This window comes from Zootoca vivipara, chromosome 14 (assembly GCF_965207765.1).
Source record: "Zootoca vivipara chromosome 14, rZooViv2.hap1.1, whole genome shotgun sequence".
NCBI classification, from domain to species: domain Eukaryota; kingdom Metazoa; phylum Chordata; class Lepidosauria; order Squamata; family Lacertidae; genus Zootoca; species Zootoca vivipara.
The window spans coordinates 16,344,816-16,360,489 of NC_142597.1; the positions used below are offsets into that span (position 1 = coordinate 16,344,816).

General features: G+C 46.1%; 1 protein-coding gene across 1 annotated transcript in view; it reads right to left on the reverse strand.

The window, feature by feature from the left end:
* Nucleotides 1–15,674, reverse strand: part of DSCAML1 (DS cell adhesion molecule like 1) — a 160,113-nt gene that overhangs the window by 135,822 nt on the left and 8,617 nt on the right. Inside the window, exons 2-3 of the mRNA XM_060268502.2 lie at nucleotides 13,635–13,952; nucleotides 10,585–10,731 (exon numbers count right to left, since the gene is read on the reverse strand). Coding sequence (XP_060124485.1) covers nucleotides 10,585–10,731; nucleotides 13,635–13,952 — 465 coding nt within the window. The remainder of the gene's footprint in view (nucleotides 1–10,584; nucleotides 10,732–13,634; nucleotides 13,953–15,674) is intronic.

Sequence of the window (15,674 nt, forward strand, 5' to 3'; positions counted from 1 at the left end):
GGGATAGCCAACATAGTAGCATCTGCAGGAAACCATGTTGAGCCCAGAGTGAGAATCAACATTAAAACTAATAAATATAGAAATCCTGGAAGCAGAAGGGACCCTTTAAATATGGAGTGGACTTGTAATGCCTGGCCCTGCCATAGGAAAGCAAACAGATGTTAATTGTCAATTAAAACTCTGGGAGCAAGAAGTACTAAAGGGGGACGGCTCTCTCTACAAAGGACAAGAATGGGTGGCCAAGGAAAAGGGGCAAGGTGGATTAACCGGCAGGAAGGAGCAGAAGATATTGGCCAGCAACAACTACCTCATACTTCATAACACCTGCTCCAAACAGGGTCTCTTAAACCCTTCCAGACCTTCCAAGAAAGGTTGGCTGCTGTCTAGCATCTAGAAGTAGTAAGCAATCCCTCCCCGAGGATGCTAACATGCATTTTATTTAGGTTACATTTCATGTTTGCATAAAAAATGAAACTGGATTATCAGGGCACATTTGACAAATTAATTATATTTCAAACACACCAGCAGGAAGTATCTGTGCATCCCATCCTCCAAAAGGGCAGGATCATCACACACCAGGGCCCAGAACAGCAGTCAACATTCTGTTGTTCCTCTTCCATTTGAAATCTCCATCTTCAATCTGATCTGAATATCTAAATCTGAATTATCACAGCAGAGAGAGGGAGATGTGGTGCTCACACCTTTTTTTATCTGTTGCCATGGTGATTAGATAAAATTCACACCAAGACTCCGGGGAAGGATGGGATTATTTCAGACAGAATCTCACCCCATTTGGTGAGAACGACGACAACACCTTCAGCTCCTTCCCGCTGCAGTAACTGGCCTGAGCACAATTTCTCAGGGGGCTGGGAGGGAACTTGGCAGGAGGCAAGATGCCTCAGGAGGTGTGGGTTTTGTAGGAAGCAGGTGGAGTGACAAATCAACCAATCAGTGCAATACCAGGGAATATTTACCTGGTACGGAAACAGCTCCCATGCAAGACCCCAAAGAGATTCCTTTAATGCATCAAACACAAGCAGGAATTCCCAAAGAGATGTGCTGAATATATTCAAACAAAGGGAGCAGATCATTCACATTGCACATCACGTTCACCACACTCTTACACCAAGGACCAGAAGAGCTTTTTTTTTTTACATACATGTCAAGACTTGCAAGGTTTGGTAGGAAGGGAAGCTAAATCAAAAGCTGCAGGTTGCCTCCAGTCTTCCAAAAGACTGGTCTCATTCAACAAATGCAACTTGCCTGCTTGTGGCAAACATTTGAAAGTCCCTTCTGCAGAGTAACCTGGGCCAGCTCACAAAAGATCCTAGCAAAAACTAGGAAGGGAGACTAGTCTGGGTCACCCTGCAGGACATGCTGTGTGTTCTCACATCCTACAGGTCTCTGATTCCATAGCATAGCTGCCAAGTTATCCCTTTTTTTCAGGGATTTTCCATTATGCTGAATAGGCTTCCTCGCGAGAAAAGGGAAAACTTGGCAGCTATGTTCCATAGACGTGCTCTCCACAAGGCTTTAAGTCTTGGCACCCCAAATCTGCTTCCAGTCATTATTGGGTAGGATCTTTCCTCTTCTCCAGGCCAATAAGCTTTGGCCTAGACCAGACATGGGAAACCTGTGGCTCTTCAGATGTAAATGGCCAATGGTCAGGGATAATGTGATGGAGTTGATCTTGATGGTGATACTTGAGTCGCAGGAGGGAGACTATCTGATGTCTTCACAAAAGCAATACGGTTATATTGTAAGCTTTTTGGGAAAGAGTCACAGGTATTGTTCCCTGCAGAGGTCGCTCCCTTTTACACCAGAGCACAACAGTTGCTTTGTGAAGAGGCAGAGGAGAAAAGCCAGGCAAACCTGTAGCAAGTGCTCACCAGGACAGCTGCAATTGGCAACCACTGTTTGTCCAGGTGGAAACGGGACACCACTAGTGCCAATGTTACCAAAGAGAACATTCTAGAAGGAAACCTTTATGTGCAAACTTTCCCCCACCCAACAAGCAATGAATATAGGTTCTTTGCTTGTGCAAGACACCCAGAGATGGATGGGCAGTTTACCTGCTGCTGGCAAGTGAGGCTGGAAGTCCTTTTCACTCTCTCAGCTGTTTACATTTTCCAATGCACCTGCTTTCAGCTGGCAGCTCCCAAGAGGAAGCTGCAGTTGCCTTCAACACAGCCTTTGTAAACTGCCTAATAATGTTAATTTACATATTTATGGCATTTCTGTCCACTCCATAAACAAAGCTCTCTGGGCAACAAAAATCTGCAGTTGAAACCTCAGAATCCCAGCTAGAGGAGGAAACACCTTCGTTGGTGTTTCCTCCTCCTCCACCCCGCCCCACCTCCACGCCTGCATCACACTGAACATAAGAACTTAAGACAAGCTATGCAGCTGGATCAGACTAAAGGCCTATGTAGTCCAGTATCCTGTTTTCAGAGTGGACAATGAGATTCCTATGGGGACCTGAGTACACAAATGGCATTCTCCATACTAGCAATTCCCTGCAACTTGTATTCAGAGGCACAATGGCAGTGGAGGTAAAACAGAATTATCATGGCTAGAAGCCCTTGATGGCCTTCTCCTGCATGAAAAGGCTGGTGTCCATTCTCACTTGCTCTCCTCTTTTGCAAATGCAAAACATCACAGGAACTCTTGAAAGTAACCTGGGAAGGCATGCAAATTTGCTGCTGTCTTCCTGACATTACAAACCTCAGGCAGCAGCTCGCCACAGAAAATGATTATATTAAACCCAACTAGTCCTGTTCGGCAGCTAGGCAGGCAGGCAAAGAGTTATAAAGCAAGCAGCTGGAAATGTTCTGCCACAGATTGCTGCCTGCCCCCTCCCTGAAGACATGCAAACAAGAATCATCTTTCAGCCCCCATTGTGGTGATCAGCACCCCAGCCTTTTGTGGTAGCAGGAGATCACTGCCCTCTAAAGAGAATGCTCATTGAGGAAGGACAAAGCGGAATTATCTGTGCCCAGGCGAGGCCGTGCCTTGGATCAGCTTTCAGCTCTGCCCGCTAGGCTGTGCGTAGGCATTGTTTGGGGGCCTGTTGACACCACCTGGCTGGGGCTGGCAGCCAAGCCGCGATGCAAAGGCTCAGTGCAGGCAGCTGAATATGAATGGGAGCACAACAACCATAAATATTCCTGGTAGCTTTAATTTTGGGTAGCCTCACGCTGAGTCTCCAGGCACTCATTATATTTTCAGAGAAAATAAAATGATTTTTTAAAATATACAATTTCATTTGCTTCCAGATTATTAAAGACTAAATGTTAGCACATGGCAGAGACAGAAAAGAGAGTGCAAGAAGAGCTCATGCAGAAAAAGGATTTTTCTTTGTGAAATTATGGGTTAACCTTACCCCTCCACCCAACACACGAAGATGAGCCAAATTAACTGGATCAATCTTTCACCTCATAGGAGGAGAGCAGACAGGCACTCCTATACTATTTATTATAGTGAGGTTTATAATTAAAAGAGTGGAGGGAGGGGGGAACTCCACACTGGGGTACAAGAAGGAGAAAAAAGCTCTGACAGGTCAAAGGCTCCAACCATGCTGGGAATCTGAGCAAGGATTCTGGAAAAGCCCACCTCAACCTATTTCCAATAAAAGCTCCTCACTTTCACTGAGGCTTTTATTCTGCTTTCCTCACATGACGAAGTTTTCAGATTCACACAATTGACCTTTTATCCATATCTGACTCCAAAGCGCATTGTTGTTCCAGGCCCAAACAACCTGCTCTTTGTTCAGAACCAGTCAGTGATGGACCATTTACTTATTTCATTATTCTAAGCTTTCTACCTAACGGTCCTAAGCATTCTCATGGCAGCAATGGAGGGAAACAGTGTGCAGGCTCTTCTTCTTTGCAAACTCATTGCCCTATGATGTCCTCAAATTGGTGATCAATGGTGGCAGAGAGCACAATCCAGCATGCGACTAAATTCACGCTCCTGACCTTCAGTATCAAAGCAAGTCCAATTCTGACATTCTCACAGGGGGTTGGAACAAAGAGTGTATTTTTCAAGCTGCCCATCTGGGCATATTGAGGCCCACAACCTCCTACAATAAAATATCCACGGCCTTTCCACTGGGGATCAGGAACCTCCTAACTCACCCACACTTAGCCAAAGCACTGCCTGGCAAAGGGACTGAGCCTCAGCTCAAAATATCCCCCTTTTTTGCAAGCTGAAGATGGCATGTTTCACAGAAATGGAACCTCATTCCCTTGGGGCTTCTAAAACAGGAAGATAAAAAATTTCAGTTGAATACATCCCACTCAAGGTGGAGAGCTGACCCCAATATAAATAACGGATTTTTAAACCACAACAGATCAAGAACCATAGCCAGCCACAAAGTTCAAAACCATAACCTTAAAGCACAGGACAGCCTCAACAAAGGCCCACCATTCTGTAAGTACCACTGGTTTAATTCAGAATTAACATGACCCTTTATTAAATGCCAGAATCGAGGGAGTGGGACCTTATATTTGTAGGGGGAGGGAGAACTAACGGCAAGATTGATTTTGATGTGAGGACCTACAAAGCAAATGGCTTTTTGATAAACCTATAATTTCTCTGCAACCCTTGACTTGACTAAACACACATTTTTAGACAGCAGCACAGTTAGGCAGGCATTAAACAAAAACGAGGCAGGCTAATGGTGATTTATGTATAGGATAACCTTCTATAAGAGAATTTATATTTGATTTCAGGGTAAATTTCAATGTTACCAAGTTAACCAAATAATGCAGCCAGCAATTTAACAAATGCTGGGGTGGGGGAGAGACCGTTGCAGCTGCAGCAGCCTGGAACCAATGCAAAGCAGGCAGCTGCCACTGTGCAATGATGGGCTATTAAAGACAGGTCCTCAGTGGGTTCTCTACAATATACATACTTCTGGGGAGCTAAAGAAGAACAGCCACCTGCACTCCCTGCAGAGGCAACTGGGGAAGCACATTGTCTCACAGCAAATCACATTCCAAAGCTGAACTTGGAATGGAAAGCTGAACTTGGCCACTGAGCTTCATTAAAACAGACCATGTACCGCCTTGAAAGATAAAGGGCTCCTCTTCTGACAAGCAGCCTGCTTCCCACCCACACCTGAACATCATACCTGGTGCATGATTCACTTTTGGGCAGGTTTGTTCTGGTTTCCATTCATGCCATGATAGATTCCTTACAGAAACCTTACAGAGGCCCAAAGGTGACCCAAGGAAACTTGAGCAGGGGCAACCAAGAAACCCAGAGGCACGAACCAGCCTTCATAGTGGCCAGGAGTCTCTATAGTAGGGTGTGGGGATCCTCTAGATGTTGCTGGACTACAACAGTAAGAGCTGTTCGGCAGTGGAATTTGCTGCCAAGGAGTGTGGTGGAGTCTCCTTCTTTGGAGGTCTTTAAGCAGAGGCTTGACAGCCATCTGTCAGGAATGCTTTGATGGTGTTTCCTGCTTGGCAGGGGGTTGGACTGGATGGCCCTTGTGGTCTCTTCCAACTCTATGATTCTATGATTCTAACTCCCACCATCCCTGACCATTGGCCCTGCTGGCCAGGGAGTTGGAGTCCAACAATCTCTGGAGGCCCTCATTGTCAGTCCCAGGTTGCCCTAGACACTGTTTCATCACCCAAGTTCCTGGGAACAGAGCCAAGCATTTATTTATTTTAAACGTATTTATACTGCCCTTCATTCTTTTTGATTGAATGTACAAGGGCAATGTGCAATCAATAAACAAAACAGTACAACCGTAAAGCAATAAATACAATCCATAAAATTAATTCACAGCCAATTAAAATGCCCAGGGAGAAATAAACATTTTTGACTGGCACTGAAAAGATAGCAATGTTGGTGCCAGGTGAGCCTCTCTAGAGAGGATGTTCTGCAGCTGGGTACCCACTGCAAGAAAGGTGTTTTCTTTTGTTGCTGAGTTCCAGATCTCAGAGCAAGGAGGCCCCTAAAACGGAGGTTCCCAAGACACAGACAGGCTGATAGGGGAAGAACCACTGCATTGCCGCTTTGCATCGAAAGCCATTTAGGACCTTAATAGTAAGCACACCACTTTGAATTAGGCTCAGAAGCTAAAAGGAAGCCAGGGAGCTTCTTTCAAATTAATGTATAGAAGTCAGATAGTACCACCTTCTGCATTCAGCCGCATTCTGCAACAGTTGAAACTGCTCTGTCATCTTCAATGGGAACCCCATATAACAAATTGCAGTGATCCTTCCAGAAGGTTTCCAGAGCAGGGATCAGATGTGTTCACAGTTAGTGGACCAACCGAAGCTGGCCAAAGCACTCTGTGTCACCAAGGCCACCTAGGTCTCTAGTGACAACATTGATTCTACGAGTACCCCCAAACTGTGCACTTGTTTTTTCATGGCCAATGCAACTCTGTTCAAAAGAAGGCAACCATGGATCTCCCCAGCCCATCCAGCTTATGATGATTATTTAATTGATTTATATACTGCCCTTTATCAAAAGATCCCGGCTTCAGTTTCTTACCAGCTCACTACTGCACCTAGGCACTGGTTTGGTATATTCATAGCCTTCACCCAACAAGAAGGAACAGAGTTGAAGGCCATCAACATACTGAAAGCACCACATTCCAAATACCTGAAGCCCAGAGGCTTCAAACAGATGTTGAGGAGTGTGTAGGATAAGGTGGATCCCTGCAGAACCCTCATGATACAAGGGTCATGGTTTCAAGCAGGAATTCTCCATCACTAATTTATGGAACCTGTACAGGTAGGAGCAGAAACACTGTATCACCATGCCTCCCACATGGTATCAAAAGGTGCTGAGACATCATGGAGAATTCACAAGGTCACACTTTCCCTGTTTCTCTCCTTACAAAGATCATCCATCAGGGTTTTGGCACTGAAGTCAATCCTGAAACGAAATTGAAATGGATGTGTAGGTAATCTATTGTATACATTTAGAAATTTGGTAAACCACTAGGAGCGAAAAATGATCCAAGCAGCATACAACAAAGTCTTCCACTACCCACTCAAGCACTTTGCCCAAAAGTGGATATTTGTGAGTAGGTGATAAACATTTCAGTCTTCCACGTCCAGAGAGGGTTTTTTAAGGAGAGACCAAACAACTTCCTCCTTCAAGGCTGAAGTGACTGCTATTCACAAGGAGGCATTAATCACCGCCTGGACTCACATAGTCAGTCTTCTCCAGCTATAAGTCAGTGTTTCTCAACCTTTTTTGGGCCACGGCACACTTGTTCCGTGAAAAAAATCGTGAGGCACACCACCATTAAAAAAGTTAAAAAAATTAACTCTGTGCTGCCCTATATTATAATTATGACTGTAAGAAACACTTGCCAAATATTGTTTTCTGGCGGGTTAGTGTTAGTGTTTGCACTGAGCTTTAGGAAAGAGGAGGAGAAATATTGCTTTCCGGCGGGTTAGTGTTGTATATTGGCGGCCGCCAGGCACGTGACAATGCAAATCGCCCTTCTCGTCGCCACACGTCATGGCACACCAGCCAGCGTCTCGCGGCACACTAGTGTGCCGCGGAACAGCGGTTGAGAAACGCTGCTATAAGTAATTAACCAAGATAGGCAAGAACCAAATACACACTTACTCGGCTGAACCTCCTGCAACAACTGAGTCTACTTCTTTTGGCCACAAGAACAGAAACTGATCCCAAACAACCAGACTAGATCATGTAGGAATGTGCAAGGCTCATTTTTACACAGAGCCGTCTTGTACATAGGGCTTTGCAATTGTACATACGTTCACATAATAAAGTTGCTAAAAACAGGAATTACTATTTGTATTGTGTGGCCAAGTTTTCAAAGTAGTGTGCATCAAATGCTCTCAACACAAAATGGATTAAAACCAATGCTGCAGAATGCGCTTACGCTAAATCAGCTAATAGTGTGGAACAAGGATTGCATGGAGACAATGTCTTGTGTACAGCTCCCCCAAAATGTGTCTGCACCTAGAAATGAATGCATATTATCATGCAATGAGTACATACACACTCCATGTTCTGGAAACTTCATACTAACTGCTCCAACTGTTAACAGGTCTGACTGAGTGGTTTTATCTTCAAATAGCCACATTAGAGCAATACCTTTATTTGGCCAAACAAAATGTCACAAAATTATGTGCGAACTTTCAAATTCTCCAGAACTCTACATCAAGTTAGATGGTAAATACAAGGATGGGGATGAGTGAGTGTGTGCGTTTGTATGGAGGGGGGGGGTGAAGTCCACTACTCCTCCATCTTGTAAGAGTCTCAAGAAGGAGTAAGGGATTGGAAAGACAGCATTCAAATAAACCTAAATTAGGTGTTTCTCATGCAGAAAAATGCAAACACATATAGGGGAGCAGCCATTGTATGTTTCTGCTTCCCAAGAGGCTTCAGAGCAACCCAGTAGCAGACACTACAGTATGATGTCACCCCTTCCACCACAAGCCCCTCTTGCAATCCCACTGCTGCTTAGAACATTGAGGACCCCAACAACTGTGAGAAGCACAGCCCACACAGGGATAAGGAGGAGATTGCTAGCAACTGCTCAAGTTTACTGAGCAGAGGAAAGAAAGAAAGCTTCTCTCTCTGCAAGGAGGCCTGGTAACCCCCCAAAAAACAGGAAAAACCTAAGTACACCGCCTGCCCATGGAAACACCAACAGTTTAGGTCTCCAACAAAAAAAGTGTTGAGGTCTCGGGCATCACATCCAATACTCTCAGCTTCCGCTGCAGGCTTCTTCAAAGCAGCTTCGAGACCAGAGGCATTTCTTGACCCTTGCAAGGACAAACATCCAGCAGCAATGAACAGGCCTTGGGGCAAAGCCCTTGCCAAGTCTTTGCAGGGTTGGCCAAACACTACTGACTTACAAAGGCAGGGCTCTCTGGATAGCCTGTGTGGCCCTATCATAGTCTCAGGTCTGCTAGGGTGCAGCAGCCCATTCCCCCAGGTCCTTCAGGCTCGTCTGAGTCACCAGTACTCAAGGCTCACAACAGCAGCCTTAACCACTTCACTCAGGAAGATGTAGCAGGGGAGTCGAGAAAGCAGCTTCACAAGACGGTTTCACACTAGAGAAACTTAGAGGCAGCATCAGATAGCACCTCAATGTCTGTAGCTACATCATCCAGAAAGAACAGTCCTTATATAATAAGGGAACAAATGGACACAAAGCAGTCATGAAACACAGCAACAGAGAGGAGCATTTCAGCTCCCCTCTCCTACCCGCTGTCCTTAAGTCCCTCTACTCAAATGACAGCCTTCTCAAAGGGAAGATGCAACACAAGGTATAAGACAATAATTTGCTGGTGAATCTCACTGCATTTCTAAGGCTTTGAACCATGGCTAGGTGGTTCTTCCATCAGAACAGATCAATAGTTTCTCTCTCTCCCAGTTAGTTTTTGTAGTCATTACATGTTCTGCACTCTGGAAACCAGGGCACAATTTCTATGTCTGTTCTCTGATTGGGTTGGTCTTCTAATATGGAACCTCAACTCCAGAAATGCAACCAAAATAACAGCATATCACCACATGGTGTGTGCTCCCAAGAAGGCTCATCCCAGCTTTCGGGAGCCAACACAGAAGCTGCGCAGGAGCATTATCCAACAGACCAAAGCAGACGCTGCCTCAGGCAAGCACTGCTCACAAATCAATGAGCAATTTATAAAATCAGTTTTCTTTTCCTTCTAATAATACAGAGTGTGCACTGGAAAGGTCAAAGAGGGGGAGGAGGATCTCCCTTCGCAATCCTTGGTGCACCCCCCCCTTTCTTCTGGGTCTGTCCAAACCCTGGCAGTCTCTGCAGAAGTAGGGCTTTAAGGCAGGCTGGTCAAATGTTCTCTCCAGATAGCCTTTAAAGACCAATTAAAGTCTTGCAAGACACAAGTCGGATTCTTTGATTTGAGTGTTTACTTCCAAGAACAATTCAAAGTAACATCCCCAACCATTTGATGGATTTCATTCTAAGGCACTTTCAGGCTAAACACAATCTTTGGTTCTGTGTGGCTCCTGTTTGGCTCAGGGACACTATCTTGAAGGGAGGAAGGCATCAGCCAATGCATGCCTCAGTATAATAAGACCAGTTGCTGGGAAGCTCAGGCAGGGAGAGGAGCTCAAGCTGCTGCATTCTGGTCCTGCCTGCAGCCTCCTCCCAGAGGCATCTGGTTGCCTACTCTGAGAACAGGATGCTGGCCTGGATCAGCAGCCAGTCTCTTCTTGGTGGTCTGAACAAGACTATCACCTCCTCACATTCCCCTCATCTCTCGGCATGGCACCAGCTAGTCCACCACCACAGCCCCCAGATCCAAGCTCTAAGGGGCCTTACAGAGCTAAATAAATGCAGAGATCGCCCAGCTCTGGGAAGGAGGGAATCCGCCCTGGGGCCCTGTTCCTAAAAAACAGACAGGGGGAGCCACTCTTGTGGCCCCATTGGCATTGGGACTTGGCAAAAGGGCTGACAGTCCTCAACCAGCATCCATTGTGCCCCTTGGTCAGGGATCACTAGAGAGAGAATGACAACAGATATCATGTGATAGAAGAAAGGAAGCAGCAGGACCAGGGGGTGAGGGGCAGCAATGCCTCCTATCTTACCTGGGATGATAGAAACCGTGTCTTTCTCCCAGGACACAACACTGACGTATTCTTGCACCGAAGAAGGAATGAGGCACTTGAAAACAGCCACGTTTCCACGCATTGACCTTTGATCCTCCACCCGGACTGTGTAAGGTTCCCTGAAAACTGGGGAGAAAGAGACAGGGAGGTGGTGATTGGGACAGAGTGGCAACCAGAAGCCATTGCTGCACTTCAAGCAGAATTTCATCCCCTTTGTTCACAACCCTGCACAGTCATCCATCCTACAGCACACACGCACACATGGAATGACACCAGGTTCGCACGTGGCTTTCAATGGGGAGCACTCCTCCAACAAGCACCCAGAGGCTTTAGCCTCCATTGTACATTGGGACAGGCTGTATTACCAGCTGTTTTTCCAGAGCCAACAAACCTCCACCTAGCCTAACACACAATAAACCCAGTAGAATAAACAAGAACCTCAGTAAAACAAAGGCACAAAATATCACAGTGCAGAAAATAAATTATCCTGTCATATGCTGAATGCTGGTCGAAGAACGAACACCAGCAGTTAAAATTTATTTTAAGTATATAATGCCCTACAGCCAAGTTGCAACAGGAGTAAAAATTCAAAACACATAAAATAATAACTATCAGCCACAAAACATATTAAATCAGCATAAGACAACAGGGGGGATAAAAAAACAATTTGAATCTAGAAGAGATTAAAAGGCCTGGGGAAATAAGACCAGGAGCCAAAACGATAACAAAGTAAGGTGAAGGCAAGACTCTCTGTGCTGGTGTCTCCTTTCCTCATGAACCACCTGCCGCACCTCACTCAGCAGGAGGACCAGAAAAAGATCTCCTGCAAAGTCCTTGGTGTGCAGACTGGTACATGGGGAAACAGTTGATCCTTCAGGGATCCTGGTCCCAAGTTATCAAGAGTTATCGAAAACAACACTCTGAATAGGGTCCAGAAGCAGCCTGAGAGCTAGTGAAGTACTAGTGTGGTACCTGTTCCTACTACAGCTCATGGGAAATCTTACAGCTGTATTCTGAAGTTTCCAGACAACCTTCAAAGGCAGCCTACATACAATGTATTAAAAACATAAGAAGTGTCCAGCAGAAGCTGGATCAGACCAAAGGGGAGCTATGTAGTCCAGCATCCTGCTTCTTGCTACAGCCAGAAAATGCTCCAAAGCAGAGCTGTACCTGGGAAGAGGGGGCTAGATGGGGTTTTTGCCCCAGGTGAAGCCTCCAGAGGGGCACCATTGAGGCTCCCAGCCTGTGTGTATGTGCTTACACAAATGTGCATGGGGGGGGGGGGTACCAAACTGGGTCTTTGACCCAGGTGAAATAAAGGCTACAAGGAGGCCATAAACGTCCTGCTGATGCTGTGCCCCAGAAACTGACATTCAGAGGCACACTGCTTCCAATACTGCAGGTAGCATATAGATACCATTACTTGAGAGACTTATGCTGTATAAATATATCTAATCTCCTTTTGAAGACTTATGTGTTCCAAAGTTGGTGGCCATCTCTACATCTTGTGACAGCAAAAACCTTCGTTTTAACTATCCATTGTGTGAAGAAGTGGTTCCTCTTGTGCCTGGCCTCTGTTCAGCTTCAATGGATCCCCTCAGGTTCCAGTACTATATGAGAAATAGAGAAAAGCTTTTCTCTTTATACCTCACATAATTGTATAATATGCCACAGGGAAAGAGGGATATTTGACCCTCAAGTTAGCCAGAAGATATAACTGGTAACAAATGTTAGAGGAGTTAAGGGTTCAAGGATTCAACCCTTCCCCCTCTCATTGGGAAATAGGTGTTGGAATGCAAAATGATATTTTGCATTCAGAAACGAGTGGATTTCCCCAACAAGGCCCCTTAAGATATTCAGAATCCAAATCAGCCTTTTAGAAAGTCATACGTTACAGTGCTGGAGCCACCAAAAAGAAACGGCTGATCAACGCTTGTCGTCCTAAACATGCAGTTTAAACCAAGGGCACCAGCACCAATCACCATCACAGACAACTGCAGGAGAAAGAGGTGGTGTCGCCCAGGCCCAGCAACAGCCAACAGGGGCACTCTGGGGGGAAAGTACCCATAGCAGAAACCACAGCCTGCCCACCCACCTCACCTGGGAGGTCTATTTCCAGCTGTGGATTTGGAAGGAAAAACTACCAGTCCCATTTCTTCAGAGTCACAAAGGTAAAATGTCAACCAGAAAAGAGTCCTTACTGGTTTAGGGAAGAAGTAACCATCTGCCATAAAAAAGGTCCAACTTGTATCCTCCCTCCCACATTGCTCCTTCAGCACTCACGGGTGTGAGCCACAAGCAGGGAGGTAACCGATGCATAAAGAGAATTCTGAATGCTCCTCTGGCCAAGTGCAACTTGTGCCCTTAAGTTCTGTCCTTACATTCTTCTCGCCCTGCACCTCCCCAATATTATAACCAATGCTGTAATTCGGGTAAATAATTCACTTCTGGATATTTAATGTCAGTCTACACTGCTGCAAGGCAATGAAGAAAGAAAGCTCCTTTGGTCCCTGGGGTAGTATGCACTTTGCTAGTCCAATGCTTAATAGGTTACCTAATGGAACCACTGGGGGTTCTCAGCCCACCCAGTCTCTGTCAATCATTGACCAGAAGAGCTCTGCTACTTTGCTCATCATTTTCCTCTGCTTAATTAGCCATCAACTTGTTTAGGCTGCAGCTCACAAAGCAAGTAGGATGGCTGCAAAGGAACATTTCCTATACAGGTGACAGGAGTTTGGCCAAGCTCAGACCTCACCAAAAGGTTTCATTCAAAGTGTCTAGAGAAGCCAGCATAACGAAGAGTTCTCTGCAATTCAAAAGTCAGCAGTCAGACACTCATCCAACAGACACTCATTTACCTCTCCTAGAAAATATTCCTGATTGTCTGGGACCAAACACAGCCACAGCTGTCTATGCTCAGCTAAAAAAGTAACTGGGCACAGGCCCAAAGACTGCCACCATCCTCCCTCCACTACAAATGAAGTCAACCATACTGAAGACAAGACCCAGAGCAGCCAGTCAGCCAATACCTGCTTTAACCCGGATATTTGGGCTCCTGATTTTCCCCGCAGAATTCTCTGCAGTACAGAAATAGTCGTTGTCGTGGATAAAGCTATTGAAGGCAGATGGCGAGAAAGGGTAGAGCTGCAGCGTCCCATTGGCATGGACGTGACGGATGTGTGGGACATCATAGATGTCATCCCCAGTGGCGAGGTACCAGCGAAGGGTGGCACTGGGGGACCCTGCTGCTGGACAGGGGATTACCACCCCCACAGTGCTGGAGAAGGTCACCTGCTGAATGGAGTCGTTCACAAAGTAGAGGCTGGTTCCAACATCTTCTGTATGCGCTGCAGAGGAGAAGAGAAGAAAATGGAAGATCAAGCATTATGAGGAGTGGTGCCAGGAGCGCCCTCATACAAACCCCAAAAGTCAGCCCAGTTATTGCCACTGGATACTCCCACTACCTTAGCACACCCACAGCACCAAGGAAATGAGGCAGTGGCTCTTTCCTAGGAATACATGCTGAGAAACCTTCTCCAGAAGCAAGGCCAACAGGGGCTTGCTAAACTTCTGTTTCAGAGCCCAGTGCAAATTCACAAGGCCCTGGCTTACAAGCACCAAACAGACCCTCAAGGCCACATCAGAATGAGGCTGTTTGGCTATGCCAGGAGGCACATATACCAGGTGGAGGGGAGAGAGAAGACTGATGAAGATTTTCAGAAGATTTTCAAGGGTACAGTAGCTATCAAAGGAGGGAAGCATCTACAGCTGCTCAGATGGAGGGTAGCTTGGGAAGAGATAATGGAAGGAGCTGAGGGACAAGGATCTCCCCACCCCACTCTTGTCAATCATGCACAGGAATAAGGATCTGGGTTAAGCCAGTTCAGCCAATTACACGCACATCTCCCTCCAGTGTTTTTCAAGATCTGCCAGACCTCTGTGCTGCCCTCCAGTGTCCAGCAAGAAGCCTCTTGAAACCACCACCGTCCCAACAAGGAAGGCTCAATCAGTTGCACTGGTGTCACTTCTACCATTTACTGTGCCATTCACGGGGTAGGGGGCAGTGTACTTAAATCTCAGATATGGGCAAGAGCACCCTATTTGGGGGAAAGAAGCACTTTTGTCTTCTCTGCAAGGGGCACAAGCACACCCACCCACACCAACACCTATATACATGCTGGAGGCTGCAATGTGCTTGGATGAGGCCAGATATTTCCTGAGAATCAGCTGGAGGCCCCCAAAGCCTTTCAGATTTGACTCCTTTTTTTAGCTGTGCTACTTTTAAGTAGGTGGAAGGACAAAGATCGAGGACGGAGCAATCTGTGCCAGGGAATTAGCAGCTCCTCCTCGGGCTCAGAGCCCAGCCACCTTCCCAGCTGCGCCAACAACCATGCAAAGAAGCAAAAAACACCACCACTTTGGACAAAGTCACAAGGGACCTTCCACAACCTCAATTTCCCCCCAGAATTTTATTTTATTTTTGATTGGGGGGTGCAGGAGGGAGACAAATGGTAGTGAATGGCAAAAAATGGCTCATCTATTAATATTCTTAGCAAAGCACTTTACCACCAGCAGCCCCTCCAGGGAGGATGCCTCCATCCCAACTGCTCATTTGAGGAAAGGCTATTAAAGCCTTATTGGGCACAGCAATTCACATCTCAACACAAAGCAGGGATGAGACCGTAAATGCTAAGCAAGATGGGAAAAAATATTTTGTGTTTTCATCATGATGGTGAATATTCAGAAGCCATCTCCTCTTCTAATACCATGGGTCCAAATACCACACAGCGTTCTTGGGCTGGCATTAGAAAAATAATATCTAGAATGTTTTAATTACTTCACAGTACAGGCACATTAATGTGCATCTCTTAGAAACAAGGAAGCAGTTAACAGAGCTGCAAGACAGCAAAAACTGTCTGAATGGAGCCACAGGAGGCAATGGAAAGGCTCTTCACACACCCGCCCCTCTCTCAGAATAAGCTCCTTGCTCTGGATACAAACGTCTGCCTGACAAAACTGCTGGGGTGGGGAGGCACTCTGCTGCAAGAGAAGATTTTTGGGGATCAAAA